The 22,555-nt window shown below is 36.0% G+C and overlaps 1 protein-coding gene across 3 annotated transcripts in view; it reads right to left on the bottom strand.

Moving 5' to 3' along the window:
- ZNF438 (zinc finger protein 438) overlaps positions 1-22,555 on the bottom strand; it is a 51,485-nt gene that overhangs the window by 13,992 nt on the left and 14,938 nt on the right. For all 3 annotated transcript variants that reach the window (XM_031052557.2, XM_031052556.2, XM_031052558.2), the window contains exon 5: positions 5,207-5,263. In XM_031052557.2, the coding sequence (XP_030908417.2) occupies positions 5,207-5,234 (28 nt within the window). In that variant the 5' untranslated portion in view covers positions 5,235-5,263. The remainder of the gene's footprint in view (positions 1-5,206; positions 5,264-22,555) is intronic.

Genomic DNA, 22,555 nt, shown 5'->3' with positions numbered 1-22,555 from the left:
ATAATTCATAAACCTTCAGTGGCGTTACAGATACAAATTAGGCACTTTGGAAGGTGGGGATAAACAAAAGATCCAAAGAAAAGGTTGCAATCAGAATTTTAAAAATTATTTTCTGGGAGAACTGCCAGTTGAAATTTCTTCTAGTAAGCTTCAACTAAGATATGGACCTAAACAGTAATTCATTCACCGAAAAGTCAGTATCAGTGTAAAGTCCTTTTTAAAAGGTCCATCAAGATCAAGTCAACAAAATCATGATATGCCCAACATATGGGGTAATTAATACACTTTATTTCTCCTTTAGTGCAGGAAACAATAATTATCAAGTCTGTTACAAAAGCGAAGGCAGAATTCCTCAGAAACTATGCAGCACAAAAAGGTCAAGCAGAAACATTTTATGAAAAAATAATGACATATTTTCTGACTAGACTCTTGCTCCCCCTTCTTCAAGCTGAGAATAGAATCTATCTTCATCTTACTCAGAGTTTAACCCTTCTTCCTTCCCTCTATGGGACAGCAAACATTCACATCTGATTGCAGTAAGGGAATTATGCCTCTTACAAAATTTATTTTTTCAAATACTGAATGTGCAAACAGAGCACAACAGAACATCAAACTTGTTATTCCTTTAGTAAAGTATCACATTTTGTGAAAATCAAAGCACTTCCTTAGAAAAGAGCCTGTATGCAAGAGAAAACAGTTAATTCACCCCTTTGGCTCAACAGAGCAAATATATTTCACTTAAGGCATTAAAAGCATCTGTATGGTAACTTTTGTGGTACAAACCTCAGAGAGTGCTCCCTCATTAAAGATGAAGAGAGGATCACAAGATTGTCAGTCTTGGCCTGGCCTGTTCTGAATCTTCCAGCATGAACTACACACAGGGTTTATCATTCCCCAAAAAAAGGGCCAGAACACAGAACAGATTGTTAACTTGGATGATAGTTGGAAAGTAATTTCCAGAGGATTTTGTAAATAGCTCATTTTCTTTAAAAATGACCTAAGTGATCTAACTTTTGAATAGGGAAACTCTATCCAGGCACTTTATTTGCTCTAGGTGTCCCCCCTTTTCGTTCTTCATGACCCTAATTTCTTCAGAAGAAGACTTTACAGTTCTGGATCATATGCCAAACATTACCACCTGTAATCAATTCCACTATGGAGTAAAACAAAAATAAAGATTAGACAATCCCCTCAGTACTTCAACTAGATATGTATATTTTTTCTAAGACAGACACAGCTCTGTATAGCATAGGAAAAGTAAAACATATCCAGAAAGGCTACGGTCTTCACTAGGAAGACATCAGTTTTCAGAACATACAAAACTATTACCTGCTGCTGAACCTGAATACAGCTAGATCTTTCTGGCAGCAGGATGTAGCAGAAAACAATTTAAATTACAGTATCTGAACGTTTTTTTCCCTCTATGCATAATTACAATTATTTGCAATGCTTATTGGCATTGCTAAGCACACCCGTACTAGCCACTGTCTTATTTAAAGGCAACACCAATTCTCAAAAGAAGGTACTGGATGTGCTGTAAAAGAATTGTTTGAATACATCACTGCTAAGTGATAATGTATCAGTAAATACTTGTAAAGGGTGCCAGCATGCGAGGGAATGCAGTCAACAGGAATGTAGGCCAAAGATGACATCCTTAACTTGTCATGTGCTGAACTATCAGTACATTTCTAATTAAACTCACGTGTATCTGGCTGTGCGGGCAGACAAAGGAGCCCCTTAGCGCAGAGTCCAGTAGGGGGAGTCGGGCGGCCGTCACCGTTGCCTCTGGCCACCACCGCAGCCAGGCAAGCCTTGCTGGGGCCGGGAAGTCTGCACAGGGCACTTTCTCTTCCTTCATTTAAGTGCAAGCTCAGTTTAGATCTGCCACCCACGTCAATTACCCTACAGTAGTTTTCAAACAACAGAAAAGCTAAACTACTTGTCTAATAATTTTGGAATGCTAAATACAGCTTCTATCGAAAAATCCTCAAAGTCATGAAATCTTCCACAGCACCACACACAGCATTCGGAGTTCTGCTATTATTCCAAAATATTCCAATTTTGCCAACTTTTCAGTCAATTCAATGTTTTGTCTGAACTTGAGAACATCTTGAAGCAAAGCAGTTGAGCCTTACTGTTAAAAGTAATCACTTTCATTAAACTAGTTAGCATCTTCTGTAACTGCAGTACAATTTTTGTGCAAGAGTTAAAAATAAAAAAAAAAAAAAACTTCACAGATTTTGTGTTAATCTATCTAATGTCAAAAACCCCACATCCATGTTACTAAAAACATCAGTATTTACAACAGATGTTCTTCTTTTGGTAGACATCTGAAAACGAAGCTCTGTTACCAACATATTTTCCTATCCCAAGCAGTACCCTGGAATCTTTGTCAAACTTTCTCACTTTCATCATTGCTCAGCCCATCACACAAACCATCTGCATAAATAAAGATGTAAGCATCTGCTGTATGGCAAATGGTCTCAAGGGCAGATGTTTTTAAACTTGCATTCATGTCACTGGCTTGGATACATTATTTGAACAGATGTACACAATCTGAAAGTGTCGTGTCCCACAGTGAAATGTCTCCAACTGCTTTCTATCAAAGTACATAAATGCTATTTGCACCTGCATTTATGTTAATGATATAAAGGCAGCAGGGGTTCCAGCAAAGTGAGAGCTGATTCTAAGAAACACATTTACACGGCTAATGAAGTTTGAGATCTCCCAGCATCAAATGACCCTACTAACATGGATACAAAATGTACTAAACTATACAATGACTTTTTAAAAACTACATGATTTTGTAAAAAAATTAAAATAAACACACTCAAGGAGCAAAATCATTATTTCAGCCTGTGATCTACATTTCCAACATATATTTTAAAGACAAAAAGGTATTAAATAAATTCCTGGGTAAACCAGGACAGACTTGTATTTTGCATAATAACTGTATACGATACACAAACCTTTCATGTTAGAGTGACTTAACAAAAACGTTTTATAAACCTGACAATGCCAAAAGTGTTTCAGTTCTCTAAGGCGTGCTGATATTTTATGTTATCATGGAGCACTGTAAAAACACCCATGCACTTGCTCAATAACAAATATTAACATGAATGTGAATAACAGGATATAATGCTTCAATGATAACTTCATAATTCCTAAGAAAAAGTTAAAACCTTGGAAGTTAAATATTTATCATTATTCAGAAAAGTACATCTGTTTGAACATGGAGTTACATTGTTCAATTGCTTGTTGTGTAAATGATAATCAGCTTTCTTATAAAATATTTTAAATTGAGAAAAATACAGATGCCCTGAAGCAGTACACATCATATTACAGAACTCCTGCTATTACATGACAAACGGTAGAAATGATGTTTATGCCGTCACTCAAAGAACCTGCACTAACCTTAATCTCCATACTTAACTGAAAAATAATAAGCATTTTTGAAGTATAGAAAGACAGGCAAAAATGGTATACTGAATGTAACTGATGGATAGGGTCTGCTTCCAATACCATTTATTTTCAAACCTTTTATTTGTAAGAAATGTACCAATGTTATAGTTGTACATAAATCTTTATAAATTCCTAACAGCCTCAACATTTTTGAAGTGCCATAACACATTTACATAAGAGAAGTGATGCTTGATATAAGGATAAATGAGTGATAGTAAAAGAATACAAAACCAAATATACTGAGACTAGTATGACTGAGACTAGACCATGACTTCACACTGATACAGCTCCTGGCCAGGATCTGGTTATGATTTCTAACATGAACCCTCATTTTCAAAGCTTACAACATGGCTTTATAATTCACTCTGGTGCAAGTTGGTAACAGGAGACTGATGGGAATGGATTTTTGTTTAGGAAAAAAAAAAAAAAAGGAAAAAAAAATCTCAAAAGTGAATGATTAATCAGTTTCAAGTTTGGAAACAGCTTCACGGTCTATATTCTCCTCTTGTTATTCAGAACTGCTTCATCATAAAGATAACTCATTCCACTCAACTATAACAGTGGTCAAATTCCTGTTATTTAAAGGAATAATTAAATTAAGGCTTTTAAGCATTCAAATTAAGTATTTCACTCTTATGTATACAGATGAAGAACACACTGCATGGTAGATAGCTTTACACAACAGTAAGTACTGTCTCTCGTGAAAGAATAGTCCCATTAGATGCAGAACTCGTCAACTAAGATCAATTTGCGTGACATCCTTCTGGAATAGCTTCCTCAGAATTATTACAGTATCATAAAAACACTCAGTCTTCACAAAACAGGTAAAGTATAAACTTAATGACAGTAAAAGCTCAAGGCTTCAAGTTAAGTAATATATAGTACTTTTCTTAATTAACATAAGTACTAACAATGGAAATTTAACTGACAACCTGCAATGGTTCTGAAAGGTCCATTAGTGCTTATGTCATATCTATCAAACATTCACTCACATTTAAGAGGTATCATTTAAAATGACATTCAAGTTCAAAATCATACTTAAACATTAGCATTGTGACACAGATATAAAGAGAAAGGAAATTAAAGTTACAACTACACATTTAGAGGCTTGGGAATACACAGCTGAAGCACAGATATCCTTATTAATAACAGAGGGGAAAAACCAAGATACCAACACTACTGAAAAAATAAATTACCAAAAGATGATGTTTGAAGAAACAAAACTTAGAAGAAATACAGTTAAGCACAAATAATGTTAGTAAGGGTAGGAATGATGGAGAAATGGCACTTAAAAATCTAAAAATCTAAGTTTATATTTAGAAAATATTTTCTTGTTTGTGCTAGTCCTGTAGCACAACTTGCAAAAAGATATGACCTCAAATTACATGGGGGTCAAATATGACAACAACTTTCAAATGTATGAGGATGAAAAAAACTGCAGTAAACCCTGAACACTTAATTCTACTGAATCAAGCAAGAAGTAGATGAATATATTTCAAGCTTCAACTACGGATGGTAAGAGTAATTAGCAATGTCCTACAGAAGAAAACAATTTTAGCTATTGTAATAATTTAAAGTGATAAATTCTGCAGTATAATGGCTTTTCTAAAAACACATATTAGGGTAGAATAGCAGACACAAGTTATACAGTGACTTATTAATGATGATGACATTTCTTCCACGCTTTGAATCACAAGCATCCAAATTCTCAAAGAAAAAAAAATATAGAAAGTATATACTATACCTGCAGAAAAAGTTAAAGGATTCTGCATTATGCCCTTTAAAAGTTACAACAAGGTTCCTGGAAAGAAGAAATACAGATACTTAGAAGCTGATAATTTTTCAGAAACAAACAAAAAGAATAGGAAAATGGCAATAATTTTCAAAAACTATTACAGAAAGGATCCCAGTATGCCCATACCTCATGCAAAAACACCACCAGAATTTTAAACCAAATGTTTCTCTGGATCACACATACCCTTACATGCATTCTCTGTATTTCAACAGTGGGTACAACTAACTCAGGCTTCTTATAATTGAAAACCCCTTTTAAAGAAAGAAAAGGGGGCACATTGTGAATTCCAGTGTGACAATGCATTCTGAAGGATCACAGCCAATGTAGGCTTAAACAATCATTTTTCTTCAAACATCTGACTGCATGGATCCCATATAACTGACTGACAAGCAGAATCTTCCATGGATGCTACAATTAAGATACTAGCTTGCATTTGTGAAGGAAACATTACACTGCCACCTGTCCTAAATTTAACCACAAAATTTGATACATGTTTGACATAAAATAACATTACATCAAGTAACCACCCAATAACTTAAGAGCTGGCTATTTCTTCCCAGTATGCTCAGTGTTGCACAAGCTTCCATCAAGTGTCATTCAAAAGTCAAGTAAAAAAAAAAAACGAGTATTACAAAAGACAGTATAATATTGTGTCATTAGCCGCTTAGAGATTTTCTTTATCATTAAATGGTTTAGCTTTTGGAATGGCTGCAGAATACTCTGGTTCATCACAAAAGTCAGACAGGGTATAAAACTCTCGCCCTTGTGATGCAGCTGGGGGCTTGGGGAAGGTAACCAGCAAGTATATTGACCAACAAAGATTGAACTTTAACTGCTGCAGGGTTTACTTGGATCTAGGCTTTCATACCAGTGCACATCTATAACATTTCCCATGAGCAGAGGAGCTGTGTGGATGCAGAGTTGCTTACCTTCCTGGCTAATTTAACAGCAAGTAGAATCTTACATAAAGAACATTCCAGACATGCACTCAAGAGCTCCCTTCTGAGCACATGAAGTACCAACAAATTGGTTTTGGATATATACAAAAATAGTTAGGACAAATTCTGATCACAAAAGTAAGTCTTGAATATGTTTCTTTATTGTCATGCAATTGATTTTCAAAAAGCAGTGGTGGGGTTCCAGGAAGGAGATGGTTCTGTAGGCAGCAGTAAAGTATAAAAGAGGCAAACCCCATACCATTTCCATGAAGTTCAATACCAAAGCATAAAGGAAAATTAACTGTGTCTGCTGTGAGGAGAACTCACACACAGCAAACAGGTGAGGCTCTTTGGTACACGTATCTCTTGTGCTGAGCCGTATGTAGTAAGAAGCTCTTGCACCTAAACCATCACCTCCTGGTAGAGGTTTGCCAATGCATTAACAGCAGATCCAAGGCTGTCTCAAAGAGCCTCTGTCCTTGGTACTTAAGCAGTCAACATCTCATCTGTCAGACCCAGTACACAAACATATGCCAGCTCATCTAGGGGTAGTTTTACATGGTGGTAATGTACAACTACCTCCTAAACTGCAAGAATGAGCAGACTACACTGATGTAGTTTAGACTGTACTATTAGCTGCCTATACCTGCTCTCAGTGGATTTTTTTTTTTCCTTTGACTATAAATCTGGCTTGGCATGACTACTTCCCATAAAAACCATGACATTAAAAAAAGAGCCAAATTAAAATTCTTCCATAAAATTAATTAAAATTATTAAACAAATTTTGTACCTGTTTAAAACTCTTATGTATAGAATAAATTTTAGATTGGACACCATTAATAATTCAGGATGTCCCTTTTTTTATTGAATATGGAAGAGGCAAACATTCTTACAGTCTTTCTTCATTATATTTGAGTACAGTACTGGTTCTTTCCAAATACAGAAGATATGTGTCATCATTATCAATTTTTCTCTGGGAGCCTATCCCAATGATGAAATTTTCAAAATTCTGCATAATCTGTCAATCTGTTTTCCTCAGTTTGTAACTCTATCACAGGACAAAAAATAAAATCATTCAAGTTGCAGTACTTCAGAACTCAAAATAGTTCTCTCTCAATCTGCTGCTGACTGCTCAGAAATGAAATCTATTAGAAAAATTTCAAGAGAAGCGGAGTTAGAATTAAAAAGTAAAAATTATCTTAATGCCACAAAATAAAGTCTGTCATGCCTATACTACTCCTTATGTTACTGCAGAATGAAAAGATAAATGAATTTTCAACCAGAAGAAGGAAAAATATCAATAAATGGGAAAAAAGCCCACATTGTAAATTGGTCTTTAACAATCAAAGGAAGCAGAGCATATACATGTAATAATTTAAAAGCAATTTTCACAGAAAGATACCCACAGGTCTTTTACACGAAATTGGTGTCCTGAGAGATAGACTGAGTATCAGGTGAACTCAATTAACCTAATTTGATGCTTATGGATACCAAGACATTTATTTTAGACGTTACACAAAATCCTTTAGGATACTACACAGAAAACGATAAATAGGCTATAAAGGTTATGACATTAATTTTACTGTCATTCTCATGCTTTAAGCAGACATCAAAACTAAAAATCTCATCCTCTGGGAAGAAAGAACTATCTGAAAGTAATTACAGTACTTATTATCATAACAGTATTAAACTAAACCACTATGACCCTAACTGAATTTATTTTTGGTACCTTTTGTTAAAAGAACAAAGCTTCTCAATGACGACTACACCTTCTAATGCAGTGAACATTAGTTCTGGTACTGGAAGAAAGCATTAAATCAAATCTTGTAATTTCATATTAAGCTTAATTATGAATTTTAATTTAAAACTAGGCATGTAAAGAAGCGTTAGTCAAATATTATTACATAATTTAATTTCAGAAGGAAAATGTTCATATTAGAGAAAAATTAAATACTTAGTACTGTTTATAAAAGACGTTCTAACAGAGGCCCACAAAATGTCCATTTATATTTCAAAAGCAATTTTATTCACTTCCTTTTTCACACCTGTTCTTTCACATACTGTGCCATCTTGTAAGTGACAGTGCCACGCAAACATTATTTCCCAAAAATTTAGAAACTTCTCAATGGAAATCAAGTTCCCCAGAAAGCATGAATGAACCATTATCAGCATAACTTCCAGGAAAGATAGCAAAATCTGTTGGTATTTAAAGGCTGAGTTAGATTTGAAATGAAAGATTAAAACATTGGAGCTACACAAATATCCTGAGAGAAGTAAAACTGACAGACATAAAGACTGAGTAACATAGCACACAAAAGCATTTGCTAAAGCAAGTACATTTGCCAAAAGCCTGCAGTGCTTGGCTACTTTATAAAATCAAGCACAAGGCATTAAGGCAATTTCTCTAAAAAATAAAGAACTCTCCAAAACCCCCAACCCCAATCACCAAGCAACAGCTGATACGCATTTCTGAAAACCTGCAAAACTATTCTGCATATCCCTATCCAAATCTTCAGTCACAGATATCTGATTTATTCTCATACAAAGTTTTCTATTTTAAATCATATTTTAACACTAGGACTTCATCCTATATCAGTAGATCCTTACAGATGTATATCAGAAGAGAGATGCATGTAGCCACAAACAAAAGCTTTCTCACAAGAGAAATTACATACTGCTTCTGTTTCCATACTTAGGTAATTAATCAGGGAGAAATGTGTGTCAGTGGCAGAATTCTTTTGGCTGTGCCCACTAGGTGACTTTAACAGACAGCCAAAAAGAAACAGAAGCCCCACTGCAACTGCTCCCTTTTCCCAGTACAAACCTAGCAGAACCTAAAACCCAGGCTATTTTTAAATTTTTGGTCATCCTATGAGATGGACTAGTCTGAGTGCATTTCCTGAACTCAAGGCCTTACACTGCACTGAATGCCACAGTGGTAATCCTGGACAAAAATTCTTCCCTTCATACTTTGTTAGGTGAAGATAGAATGGTTGGCTGGCATGCCTACACCATGCCCATCTGTCAGAGTGGAACTGTGCCTACATGACATGTTCTATGCTGCTTTCAGCAACACGTTGCTGATAATAACAGCTTATGTATGAAACAACACAGGGTAACTTCAACGTTTGGCTAAAAATAAAAAGCAAATGAAAAGTATTTATTTTTCTTGAGGAGATAAATCCTTTTAAATAAACTTCGGAGGTTCTTCAATTGTCTGAATAAATACAATGTATACACTGCAAGAAATGAAGATGTTCCACACATTTTTTACTATTGCCGACAACCAAGCATACAGCCTCAGTAATTCTTATTTTAGAACTATAACTATCTCCAAGACAGCAAATTGAAGGACCTGCAAAAGAATTTATAAAAGCTAAGTCTCTCAAAAGGACACCTGGCAGAAGAGAAAACTAAAGAAAAAGCAACACTGATTCTTGATTTCACGAAATCTATGTGTAGTAAATAAATTGTAGTTGAACAGATTTTACAACTGCAAATAACTCCAACTATTTTCCATTTGAGAAAAGAACTCCATTCTGAAAAACTGAAAAAGAAGAGCAAGTAGCAGCACAGTTGCTGTTACGACTAATATTAGGCAATTCACAGAATGCCAAAAAATAACTTTTTTTTTCAACTTTCCAATTTAAAATGATAGATTGTCATTTTATGTTTTCCTTAGTAAACACCTTTGTAGTAGTACTGCTTTGAATGCTGTGGAACTCATAAAGGACTCCAGTTCACATCTGTATACACATATTTGCTATTGTTCTGTATTAAAATGTCAAAGCTTCTGACTTTAATACACAGTCTTGAATCTTACTGTTGTGAAAGTAACAGTGAAATGATGAATGAATACAGATCACTACTTTTTGTTCTTCATTCTCGGGGCCAATGGAAAAAACAGTTCTGGAAAATGCAAACTACTAATTTTATTTTTGTAAGCTATTACATGAAATCTCTGCTGTCAATAGTTCTTCTATCTTAAATTCAAATTAATTAATTTAAAAAACCTCAATCAGACCAACCAAAACAAAACAAAAAACAAACCAAGGCACAGAAACATCTAGTATGCTTATTTGGCAATGGCTAGTCTAGAATTTACTTTAAAATTCAAACTTCACAACTCCTTCTACTCCTGTTCTTCACTCCCTGCCATGTTATCCTAGTCGTAAACTAAACATTAATTTATTGCTTGTGTACAAGCTGCTAAGAAGTTTTGCCAGGATTCTCAACAATGCAGTTTCATAAAACAGAATATCTACATATCTTACAATTCTGCCAGCAATATGCAATGTCATTCACAGTAGAACTGCAGTACACCATTATGGCTTTCAATTTGCAATACCTGATTAAACTGTGAGACTTTCTGACTTTGATGTTGCTCATAATTAGTGACTGTTTCAGTCTAATAAAGACAGAATACATAATTTATCCTTCACTATGTATCTGCTGCAGTACATTAGCTTTCTTCTCAGATAAACAGTATCACAAATACTAATCAGCAATTTCATTGCACTTACAATCAAACTTCATAGCATTAGACAAACATCTGCAATTGTGTACATGGCTACTCACATCATCATTCAGGTTGGCAGGGACTGCTCTAGGACATCCCATCCAACTTCCCTACCTAAAGCAGGGTCAACACTGGGCTTAGGGCTTTGCTCAGATGGATCTGGAAAACCTCCAACTTCAGAAATCAAATTTTATTTACCACTTGACAACAACAGATATTCTGAAAAATCACAATAACATTGGGTCAATGCACAGAGGACAGATTGTTCCAGCAACTCCTATTGCAATGCTTTTGCCACACTTCAGAATTAGCTAAAAATGTACTCAAAAAACCCTTCACATATTTCATGCTACACTGAAGGATTAGAGAACAGAGAGCAAAGATATTTTATAACAAATTTCCATATACACTTTTTATTTACTTGCTCTTACACTACAGATAAACATGTTATTTCAAATAGTACAATAAATTAACATACAGCACAGGTACCAACCAAAATAATTAAAGATGACTAAAGGAAAGACCAAAAAAAAACCATTATTTGGACATTACTTGCTTCTTCCATTTCCCTCAACTTTTACATTTGATGAATAAGTTATTGCTGATAGTCTAATGATGATTTCCCACTCAAAATGTAGTTTTAAGATTCTGTCAATTATCAGTTTAGGCTACAGAAATAATCAGTCAGGACTGCAATGCTGAAAGGAGAGCAAGTGTTCTGTTTTCTTAATTTGGTAGTCCTAACATATTTTAGAGATATTTGATACCTTAGAACTTACACATGGTCAAAACATATTTGAATGTCTCAGGTAACAGAGACCTAAAAATTCCATTAATAATTTAAGGATTAATAGTAATGCATGATACATTCACCTGCACAATCTGACTGACTTAAGTCTGAAACGTGGCACTAAAGCCTTCACAATGTCATAGCTAGTCCTTAAATTACTGCTGAACAAGAAACAATCAATCCCTAAACACTTATTCTGACTATTTTAGGTTATTTGCACACTAACCTGAATCCCTCAGATAAAACTTACTATGGCATTCAGGAAGGATTTTGTACAGGGTTTTTGTTATTTTAATAAAGTTCAGGCGTGTTGTTACTGTTCTACTTAGCAGAAAGACAACCAACAGCTGACAAAAAGCAAAAAAACACTCCAAACATTTGCACAGTGAATTGTCTTTGGAATTCTGACTCAAATAATGGAATTTCTTTTGATTTTATAGCAGCAAACTTGGGCATAGTACTAAATTTTGCCATTTTACTAAATAAATTAAGTAAGCATCACAGTTTCTGTAAGAATTTTCATTATGGAGTTTCTTAAAAAGTCAACCAGAGAGCTTTCAGTCAGAAAGCTACATTCTGACATTTATAATGTCTGTGCAGCAATATCTTCTTTCAGTGCAAAAAAACATACTGCATTTTAAAAAGTAACTTCAATTGTATTATTTGTAGACTGAAGTAAAACAAGTATTCGAGAACTGAAAATAAATAAGTAAAGGAACTTACTATTACATGGCATAGAGGACAAAGTGAAAAGGCTAACCTATGACTGTGACTGATCCAGCAGTAAATGAGCTAGGCCAACATGGTATGTATTTTCCAAGATGTTAAAATTAAAATCACATGTCAACTGCTGACTTTTAAGTGAAAGTCCCCAAAAAAGGACTCACTTGTAACACACACGTTTCTGAAAAGTTAAAGCAACAAAGAAGAGAAAAAGGGTATTAGGGCCAAAAAAAGAAAATAATGCACAATGCCTAAAACCAATCAATGCATACTAGATTTTAAGGCATAATTTTCTCAGTGAAAAAAGCTCTTAGTACAAATTACACAGTGAAATATCTAGTTTGTTATGCTGAAGGAAAAGGCCTATTTTCTTCAGCTGAATTAAAAAATAACCTGTAAATTCTACAGAAGAAGAATTATTCACTTGAGAATGTGTAACTGTTGTGAGGCACAGCTGGTGCTTGCAGATTGCCCTGTACTGAAAAATACACCAGGCAAATAGTCAGCTGTATAAAGAACTGTTCAACTCTTCTGGTGCTACACTGATTCTCCCCTCAAACTTTGCCTCTATCATCGCTAGCCTACACTATGTTTCAGGGGTAAGCACCTTTTTTTCCAAAAGCTGCATGCCCAGTACACTTTAAGATCACACAGACTTTTAAAACCAGAGACATAAACATAGTAGTTGGATTTTCTTAATCATGGTGAGCATTATAAACATTGCCCAACTATGAATTAAATCCTGTGTTTCCCAAACACGATCTTACTCACCAGAAAGGAATATGTTCTTAACAGGACACACTAAAAAACCCTGTAAAAATCTAATGAATGGCATAAGCAAGTTAAATCCTATATGGTTTCCACTTTTACTGCTTCTAACCATGTAATATACTGTTCTACATTGGAAGAATCATCAAATTAGTTTACAAATCAGATCATAATCTCACTGAAACACCCTCATAAAACCCAGGAGTTCTGAGTTTAGTGCAAAAATGAAAAGGTCACATTTTATGTAAGTTCTGTCATAGTAAGTACCTTAAGCATTAAAGAATGCGTACATTTTACACTTGTAGATTAGAAGAATTCCCAACACACAACTAATGAAGTCAAAATTATCTTGCAAAATTAAGGGCACTTCAACTTCCACAGCCAAAGAAACAGACACAGCTGTAGAACCCTTGTTAACACTGCACCAAGAGAAGCAATTGGCCAGCTGTGTGCTGAGGAGCATCCTCCCTTCCTGCTGCTGCTACTGTGCCCAAACTTTCATACAGACCCCAGCAGAGAAATTCAACTGTTTGCCTGCATTCTTTGCTCAGTCATACTACTCCCATTTTCTGGGAAAGGACTGTCACCACTTCAATAGACCTTCCTACATGGAATATCCCAGTTCCCTGGTTGGGAGATCCCGGTAGTCTGACCTAACTGACAAAGCAACTGCTGGGCCAAAGTGATTGATATATTGCTTATTTTAAGAACAGCCAGAATACAAAAGCGTATATTCTCTAGCCAATGTCATATAAACATATTTCTTAATACCAACTGTAAAAGTTAGATAGACAAATATATTCCATAAGCTTACCTAGATTTGGTGACACTGCTTGACTGATTAGCATCCAGAAGCAACATAAAATAGTGGCTGTTCAAACTGGCACATCATTCACCAAGGAGTATGCAGAACATTTGCAAGACAAAAGTGTATATCCATATACTATGATTTACTTAAATTATACATTTTTACAGGATTTTTTACTATTTATCAGCACAATGTTACTGATAAATATACCTTCTTATTACAAAAACCTTCACACAGAAGAACAGAGAAAAAATAATAAAGTCTAACCTGTCCTAGCTCACTGCCTTCACTCACTTGTGTTGTTTTCATTGTGCAAATAGTCCTTGCCAATGTAACTTTCATTTTTGTATCCACCACTCTGTTTGTTGTTTGAAAAATGTTAAAGGTGCAGAGCTTCAAAGACTATCAGCCATACTTAATGAAGTGTCCTCAAAACATGTTCATGGAGAAAAAATGTGAAATAAACATGTCAAAATTATTCCTGGCCACTGTCCAGCAACCAGCTGTGGTGTGCAGACTATGCTAACCCTGGGAACATTCTTCTTTCTCTACGGGCCTCCAGCTTTGCCTTCTGTTCCTAAGGATATTTGTATTCCTAATTCATTCAGTTAAATCTCAAACTAAGCAAGACCAAACTAAATTAGTACTTCAAGAGAAAAACAATTAAGCATGACCAAGCTTTTAACCCAACTAGGGTTTTGTGGTTTGACACAGAGTACCTTTTCATTTATTTCCCATAAAAACCATGCTGTGGGACACCTGTGCTGTCAAGTCTTCAGATTCTGACACTGAAGTTTTGCTCACTTAGGGTAATTAAATATCCAAACACCTATTTTTTTTTTTAATAGAGGCACTAATTCCTACATTATGGCAAAATTCAAACTTTGGTCGTCATAATCTCAGTCCACAGCAAGGTTATTGAGCATAGCCTCCCTGAAGCTATTTTCAGCCATGTTAGGGACGAGGAGACTGGGAACAGCCAGCACATATTTATCAAGGGTAAATCATACCTAACTAAACTAGCTACATTCTGTGATGAGATGGCTAGTGCTGTGCATAAAATGAGGGCAGTGGGTGCTGTTTATTTTGACTTTATGAAGGTCTCTCACATGGTCTCCTATAGTACCCCTGCAAGCAAATTGGCAAGATATGTATTGGATGAGAAGGTGCATAGAAAACCGGCTGGACCATCAGGATAAAGGGTGGTGGTGATCAGTGGTATAAAGCTCAGCCGGCGATCACTTATACCAGAGGTATGCTTCTGGGTTCAATCCCGAGGCCAACATGGTTTAATATCTTTATTAATGACCTGGATAATACAATAAAGTGCACTGCTAGCATGTGTGCAGTTGATATGAAACTGGGACCTGGAGGACAGGGCCTCTCATCAAAAGGACCTAGAGAGGCTGGAGGAATGATTTACCAGGAATCTGTGAAACTCAGTAAGGGTGAAGGGAAGTGCAAGTACCTTCCCATGGAGTAACCCCATGCAGTAGTACGAGGTTGTGCCTGACTTGTCCAGTTAGATCAACTTGAATTATGTAATTCCTCTTAAAAATTTTCACTGACGGCATACTACTATGCCATTTCCAGGTGCTCATATACTTTCTAAATTTGAGCACATTAGTTTCCCCTTCCCTCCAGTCTTCCAGAATTTCTCTACTGTTCCATGATTTATTAAGACTCAAAATTAATACTTCACATAGCTTCTAAGCTTTTCTTTTAGTATCTGTTGGTGTCAGTGCAGCAGATTTTAAAACATTTAACATTAATAGTTGCTGGTACAGTGATAATATGTTCTTTCCATCACCAATGATGGAGGAGGTGAGATGTAAAAACATAATCCAGCCTCTTTCTGAATACAGAACATAATATTTGTTGAATATTTATGCCTTTTTCTGCACAGTAGAAATTTACCATCCTTGCCCATTATAGGGCTTCTGTTACTAAGCTTTTATACCCTTCAAAAACCTCTATATTTAAAGAACTCTATTGTGCTCTACTGCCCACAAGTTTTTATTAATATCTTTACCTCCTTAACTAACTGTCTTGAAGCTATGTAGTGCTTGTCATCATCAGCTCCCCATTCTTTAAACTGTATTGCTAACTTCACTCCCTTTCTTACCTTGTTTTAACCAAATAAATTGTGTTTCCTAAGAGAATTGCTCTGGTGTATCTAAATGAGCAATTGTAAAATTAATCAGATTCTTATACCCAAGTATTCATTGTTTGTAAAGTTTGTTTCTCTTTTAAAAAGTGAAGTAGGAGATACGTGCACGCAGAGCCTGTTCTTGGTTCTGAACATGTAAAGTTAGGTCACAGTTTGTAACACATCTGCACTATTTATTCTACACGCATGAGAAAGAAAACCTGCACAGAATCAACTAGAATAATATGGCTTTTATTTGTTAGAAACATGATGTATATTTATGTATGAACAGGTACTCAAGAAGCTTCAGAAACTGATCAGTGGCCACCTGATCTATCAGCACAAACTCGCTGTACATGCAACAATCTGAATTGTCCTAATTTTGCTTTATTCAGTACAGAACAAGTTTTAAGGAACTACTCATGTTTCTAGCATATGAATTACATTTATAAAAAACCTCCAATATATTTTGCCAGTTAAAACACTGGCACAGTACCACTTTACTTGTCTTCTGAATTGTGAGAACTGTTAACGTAGGCAACAATATGTTTAATATACAAGACCACAGAATAATCTGTATGGTTTTGTTGTGACATTTTAGTTTTCACAGAGGTTCTCCAGTAGACACTCATAAAAATGTTTTAACATACAAGTTATTTCGGTCCAGTATCACTTTCATTACAAAGCTGTGATTTGGTCTGGGCTTTTTTTAATTAGTAATTTTGCTTTATACCTAAAAACTAGCATTAAATAGCAGAAATCTACAATCTTCCAAAGAACATGATATCCCAGAAGATTTAGGTAAGAGTTTTAATACAAAAAGCACATTAGTGAATGCATTTCTGTACAAATAAAAATCAATGCTTCCCTTGCATTAAAGCAGAAAACCCTGGTTATTATCTCTATTACATTAATTGTCTCTCTGTAAAGCCCATTTGCCTTCAACCAATAATGAAATAACTTAAGATTAGCTTAAAAATTTTATTTTTTACATGTGCGCTGGATACATAACAACAACCTGCATCTTCTGCATCAAACATTCATTCCTCCAGCCCAACTTATTTTAGAGTACAGAAGGGGAGAGAAAAAATAATGGTGAAAACTGCTGAAGACATTTCCCACTTTTCTTCCACAGGTATTTCTGATCTGTGTGAATTCACTTACTGCATGCAGGCCTCATGATCCATAGCATGTAAATGTCACTGATCATGCTGCAAGTTTGAACTGAATTAATCTTAAAAAAAACCAACCCATGCAATGGCAGTGACAAAGAGTTCCACTTAAACCCACAGTCCTTTGATTAATCTAATAAAATAGGTGTTTCCATTGCTGACAGTTACCTTTGAAGATACATAGGTAACTAATTTTTTCAATATTTCAGGTTACATACAAAAACAATCTGTAAGTATTTGCAAAACTGTCCTCTGCAATAGCTGTAACACCTACTTTATTTAAAGATGATGAAAATCCACAGATTGGAAAACAAATGAATTTTATACAGATGGAAGAAAAAGCTTTAAGATTCTGAAATGCATAGTTTTGGATAGGATTTTTAAAAGAAGCCTCCAATATATATACATTTAGCAGATCAAATAGAAAGCATAAAACTACTTTAGGCATCAGACCAGATGGCAATAATAGGACTTTTTCTACACAGGATAAACATATTTATATTTAAAAAAATGTCTTGTATTCCTGTTTCCTAACCTCTTGCAAACTGTAAAGTATCTTTTAAAGTTCTCTATATTCATGACTGTCCATCTAAAACCATACAATTAAAAAGCCTTAAAAATATAGACAGAGCTTAAAAAAAAATATCACATGGGGTGGGAGTGGGGGTGGTGGTGTGTGGGGTACTTCACCTCAAATGTTAAAAATGTCATGATGCTTCATCTTCTCTTAGCACACTAAAAAAAAGGCCACATGTCTTTTATTACACTTCACAGAATCACAGAATCCCGAGGGTTGGAAGGGACCTCAAAAGGTCATCTAGTCCAACCGCCCTGCAAGAGCAGGGTAACTTAGAGTACATCACACAGGAACTTGTCCAGGCGGGCCTTGAATGTCTCCAACGTAGGAGACTCCACAACCCCCCTGGGCAACCTGTTCCAGTGCTCTGTCACTCTCACAGTAAAGAAGTTCTTCCTGATGTTAACGTGGAACCTCCTATGCTCCAGTTTACACCCATTGCCCCTTGTCCTGTCACTGGATATCACTGAAAGAAGCCTAGCTCCATCATCCTGACACCCACCCTTTACATATTTGTAAACACTGATGAGGTCACCCCTCAGTCTCCTCCAAGCTACAGAGAACCTGCTCCCTCAGCCTCTCCTCATAAGGGAGGTGTTCCACTCCCTTCATCATCTTTGTGGCTCTCTGCTGGACTCTTTCAAGCAATTCCCTGTCCTTCTTGAATTGAGGGGCCCAGAACTGGATGCAATATTCCAGATGCGGCCTCACCAAGGCAGAGTAGAGGGGGAGGGGAACCTCTCTTGCCCTACTAACCACACCCTTTCTAATGCACCCTAGGATGCCATTTGCCTTCTTGGCCACAAGGGCACATTGCTGGCTCATGGTCATCCTCCTATCCACCAGGACCCCCAGTTGTCTTTCCCCTTCACTCCTTTCCAGCAGGTCAACCCCCAACCTGTACTGGTACATGGGGTTGTTCTTCCCCAGATGCAAGACTCTACACTTGCCCTTGTTGAATTTCACCAAGTTTCTCCCTGCCCAACTCTCCAGCCTGTCCAGGTCTCGCTGAATGGCAACACAGCCTTCTGGTGTGTCAGCCACTCCTCCCAGTTTAGTGTCATCAGTGAACTTGCTGAGGGTACACTCGGTTCCCTCATTCAGGTCGTTGATGAAAATATTAAACAGCACTGGTCCCAGCACCGACCCCTGAGGGACTCCACTAGTCACAGACCTCCAGCTAGATTCTGCGCCATTGACCACAACTCTCTGCCTTCTTCCTTTCAACCAGTTCTTGATCCACCTCACTACCTGATCGTCAAGCCCACACTTTCTTAGCTTATCTATGAGGATGCTGTGGGAGACAGTATCAAATGCCTTACTGAAATCAAGAAAAACCACATCTACCGCTCTACCATCATCCCTCCACCTAGTCACTCCCTCATAGAAGGCTATAAGGTTGGTCAAACATGACTACCCCTTCATAAAACCATGTTGGCTGTTCTTAATAACACCCTCATCCTTAATATGCCTTCATCCACTTTTCTTTGCCTGCTAAACAGTAGTCTCTAAATGTGGTAAACCAGGCAGCAAAACTTCACATTAGCAAAGCCTATCAGGTATCTTTTTTTCCTTTATTTATCTATGGGGCACAGAAGACATTTAAACTAATCAGTAAGGGTAAGCTGTTTCCATCACTGAACTTGAATGCTTATTGTAAATGGTCAGAAATAAGAGACACCTGGGATCCTGCTTGTTATATTACTGCAAACATCAACAACTTGCAGAGAGAAAGGGTGTTTACAGAGGTTTTCTCCCTTCAAAAATCATTTTATTTAGTACATATCCAGTGAATGCTTATAAGCTGGATGCATGCTTTGTGAATTTAGAAAAGTGATACTTTCAAAAATATATGAATCAAACAGAAACAAAAATTGGAACTGTTAAATATTAGATGTAAGTGGGAAAATCATCACTCCAGTACCCCAAACTTTCTGTTTCCCATTACAGAACAAAATAATGCCACCTGAAATTCAGTAACAAATGTGTTCACACGCCATGGTTTCAATCATCTCAGATAAACAACAAATTGTTTTTTTCTCAATGGTATGATGCAGAAGCCAAGAGTTTCTGTAGATCACCAGGTCCAAGACAACAGTCCACCAACTAACTTATTATAAAGGTAGAGATTCTTATCTAAGCTGAAATCACTATCTTTAGGGCCAAGTTTTTAATGTGCAGTTGCTTCTGTCAGCTGAGTATTATCTAATTTTAAGCTACAGAAATCATGTCCATTTCATTTTTTAAAGTAAAGATGGCAGTTTTACCCAGGATACCCGCTTTTTCTCCTTAAAAGCAGTGCTCAAACCAAGCAATTCCGAGTGGGTAGTGTAACAGAAGAGAGATTTTCGTCTCAAGTAGCAACTATGCAGTCTGACAAACTGCTCTATTCCTCTTTTCTTCCTCATATACCTTTTTGACAATCTAAGAAAACTTTACTTTAATATTTCGAGAATATTTTCAAGCTTTTATGCCAAACATTTTCATTTTCAGACAACAGCAGGAGAGTATTTCATTCCACTAACATTTGGGTTGTAAAAACCTTATTTCCCACCAAGAACAGGAAACTGTAGTTGCATTGCCTAATTTTCCAGCATTTGGTTCTACTGTATGCTGCAAGCATTTTATAAGGCTTAAAAGTTTTCAGAGGTAAAATATGGTGATGATTTAACATAATCTTCAAAAGTGACAGGGGAAGCTAAAGAAAGAACTGGTCAGGAATGTGAAAGTCAATGGCAGCCTTAGCTGTAGATGGTGAATCTTAAAATCCTGAGACAAACAATCAAGACTAGTATCAAAATTGCAGTCCTGGACTTAAGGAAACATTTGTTTCCTTAAAAGCCTTGCCTGGAACATAAGAGAGCCCTGGAAAACTGGTTGATACTCAAGGTCAGCCTCTTCAAAGTACAAGAATCTATTTTGAAGTCCATGTTGTGGGACTCTCATGTTAGCAGCCCGCCAAATCCAGTATCTTTTCTAGAATAAAGATCCTGAAACACAGTTGCACAATTAACATGTGTTGTGAGATTCTCCCATGAATTGATACACAGCATCTTTTGAACCAAGACAAATCTAAGAAAACTCAATCATCAGTTTTTGCACACCAGTGATAAATAACATAATGCTGTCAAAGTGCTAATCAACATGTTAGTAGTACTTAATACTTTCTTATATGCAGTTCAAGCCAATCAATAAAGCCAGGGACATAAAAATTGCCCTTAAAAATCTAGTCAAGAGGTGTTCTAAATCCAGTCAAGAGGTGCTCTGTGATTAAACTTCAGTTTATGAATGCTGAAAGTGAGAAACCACTGCATTTTAAAAAAGTGTCTGTAGTTCTACAAAATGTGCTATTATACCCGATGTGTTAAATTTGTTTACGTTACTTTTTATAGCCAGTTTCAAACTGAGGCACTTAATCTTTCCTTAGATAGTTGAAATGAATTAATTACTATCAAATTCGAGACATATTTATGCATTTTGTCATAACAGTAATTTACATGTCTTCTCAAAGAGAGAACTTGTAGAACTCTGAATATAAAAGCACAGTTGACTACATAGTCTGAAAGCTTAAAAGCTAACCTAATTCAAGTAATTCCTTAATTCTATAGTAGCTTTTTAAAACCAAACAGCTCCTTTCTTTTTACTAAATATATTTAGATTAAAACCAGTTCTCCCTTGCATCAGAGCTACATGCATCACCTTGCTTTCAATACATTACAGACATCTAAATCCAGAAGAGTTTTAAACTAAACCAGTAGAAGATCAACATGTACACAAACACAAGAACAGTACCAGTTTACATCCTGTAATGCCTTCTACACAAAAAACAGGAGGTAATTTGCACAGGACTCTGAAATCACCGTATTTTTCATACAAGAAATATTTTTTCTTGTATGAAAGGTATGAAGGTCATTTTTTCTTGTATGAAGGGTATTTTCCACTGCAAAGGTGAAATTCATAATGGAGAGTCAGTTCAGTTACATTCTAAGCACTTTACAAAGTAAATTCAAAACAGGTGACCTTTAATTACAACATAAAGTGTAATTCCTCACTGTCTTCATCTGAGCAGGAGTAAAATTAAACAGGAAAACAAAAAGGAAAGATGATCTATACATCGAATTAGACAGAAAGCAGGCTTCAATACAGTTGCACTCACTTTCAACTAACTCTTAAATTCATCAGTGTTTTCTTAATATAAAGACAAAAGTAAACTGTTTTGAAAAAAGCTTTACCCAAAGCACTACCCTGCTGCACTTTTTTGCACTGGAAACCTAGAATGTTTGCTATGTGTTTAGCTCATACCCAAGTGAATGTGTTGAGGTCAGCCCTCTTCATACGAAGTTTCCTACAAAATCTCAGGTACCTGGAGATCACATGCAGGCCATGATAAAATGACAAAGGAACGCTAATTGAAAGACATCAGTGGCATCTTCTTCCTTCTGTGCAGTTATACTCACTTGGTGCTTCACATTTTTTTCACAAGACTATTGTATAAATAGCTTATGCAACGGCCAGATTTCTGTGTGTTGAAAAGTACAAGAACCTCTGGGTACAACAACAAAAACAGGCATATCTGACAGCCATGTTCCCAGTTATATGACAGAGTATGCAATTAAGAATTGGGCAGCATACTGACTGCACTCCAATTATAATTAAGCCATCAAATTCAAGAAGACTTCCTGATAAAAATTAAAAAGACATTTTCATTAAAATGTATTTTTCCTATCCTTCACTAGCACAGCAGTACACTAACAATATGCACACCAACTGCTCTAACTTCTATTTATATAGTAAAGCACAGGCATTGATATGCATGAGAATTAAAATAACAATAGAACTCAAACTGCTACAATT

Source organism: Melopsittacus undulatus, chromosome 1, assembly GCF_012275295.1.
Source record: "Melopsittacus undulatus isolate bMelUnd1 chromosome 1, bMelUnd1.mat.Z, whole genome shotgun sequence".
Lineage (NCBI taxonomy): Eukaryota > Metazoa > Chordata > Aves > Psittaciformes > Psittaculidae > Melopsittacus > Melopsittacus undulatus.
The sequence above is the reverse complement of the archived record's forward strand: the minus strand, read 5'-3'. Positions and strand labels throughout refer to the sequence as shown.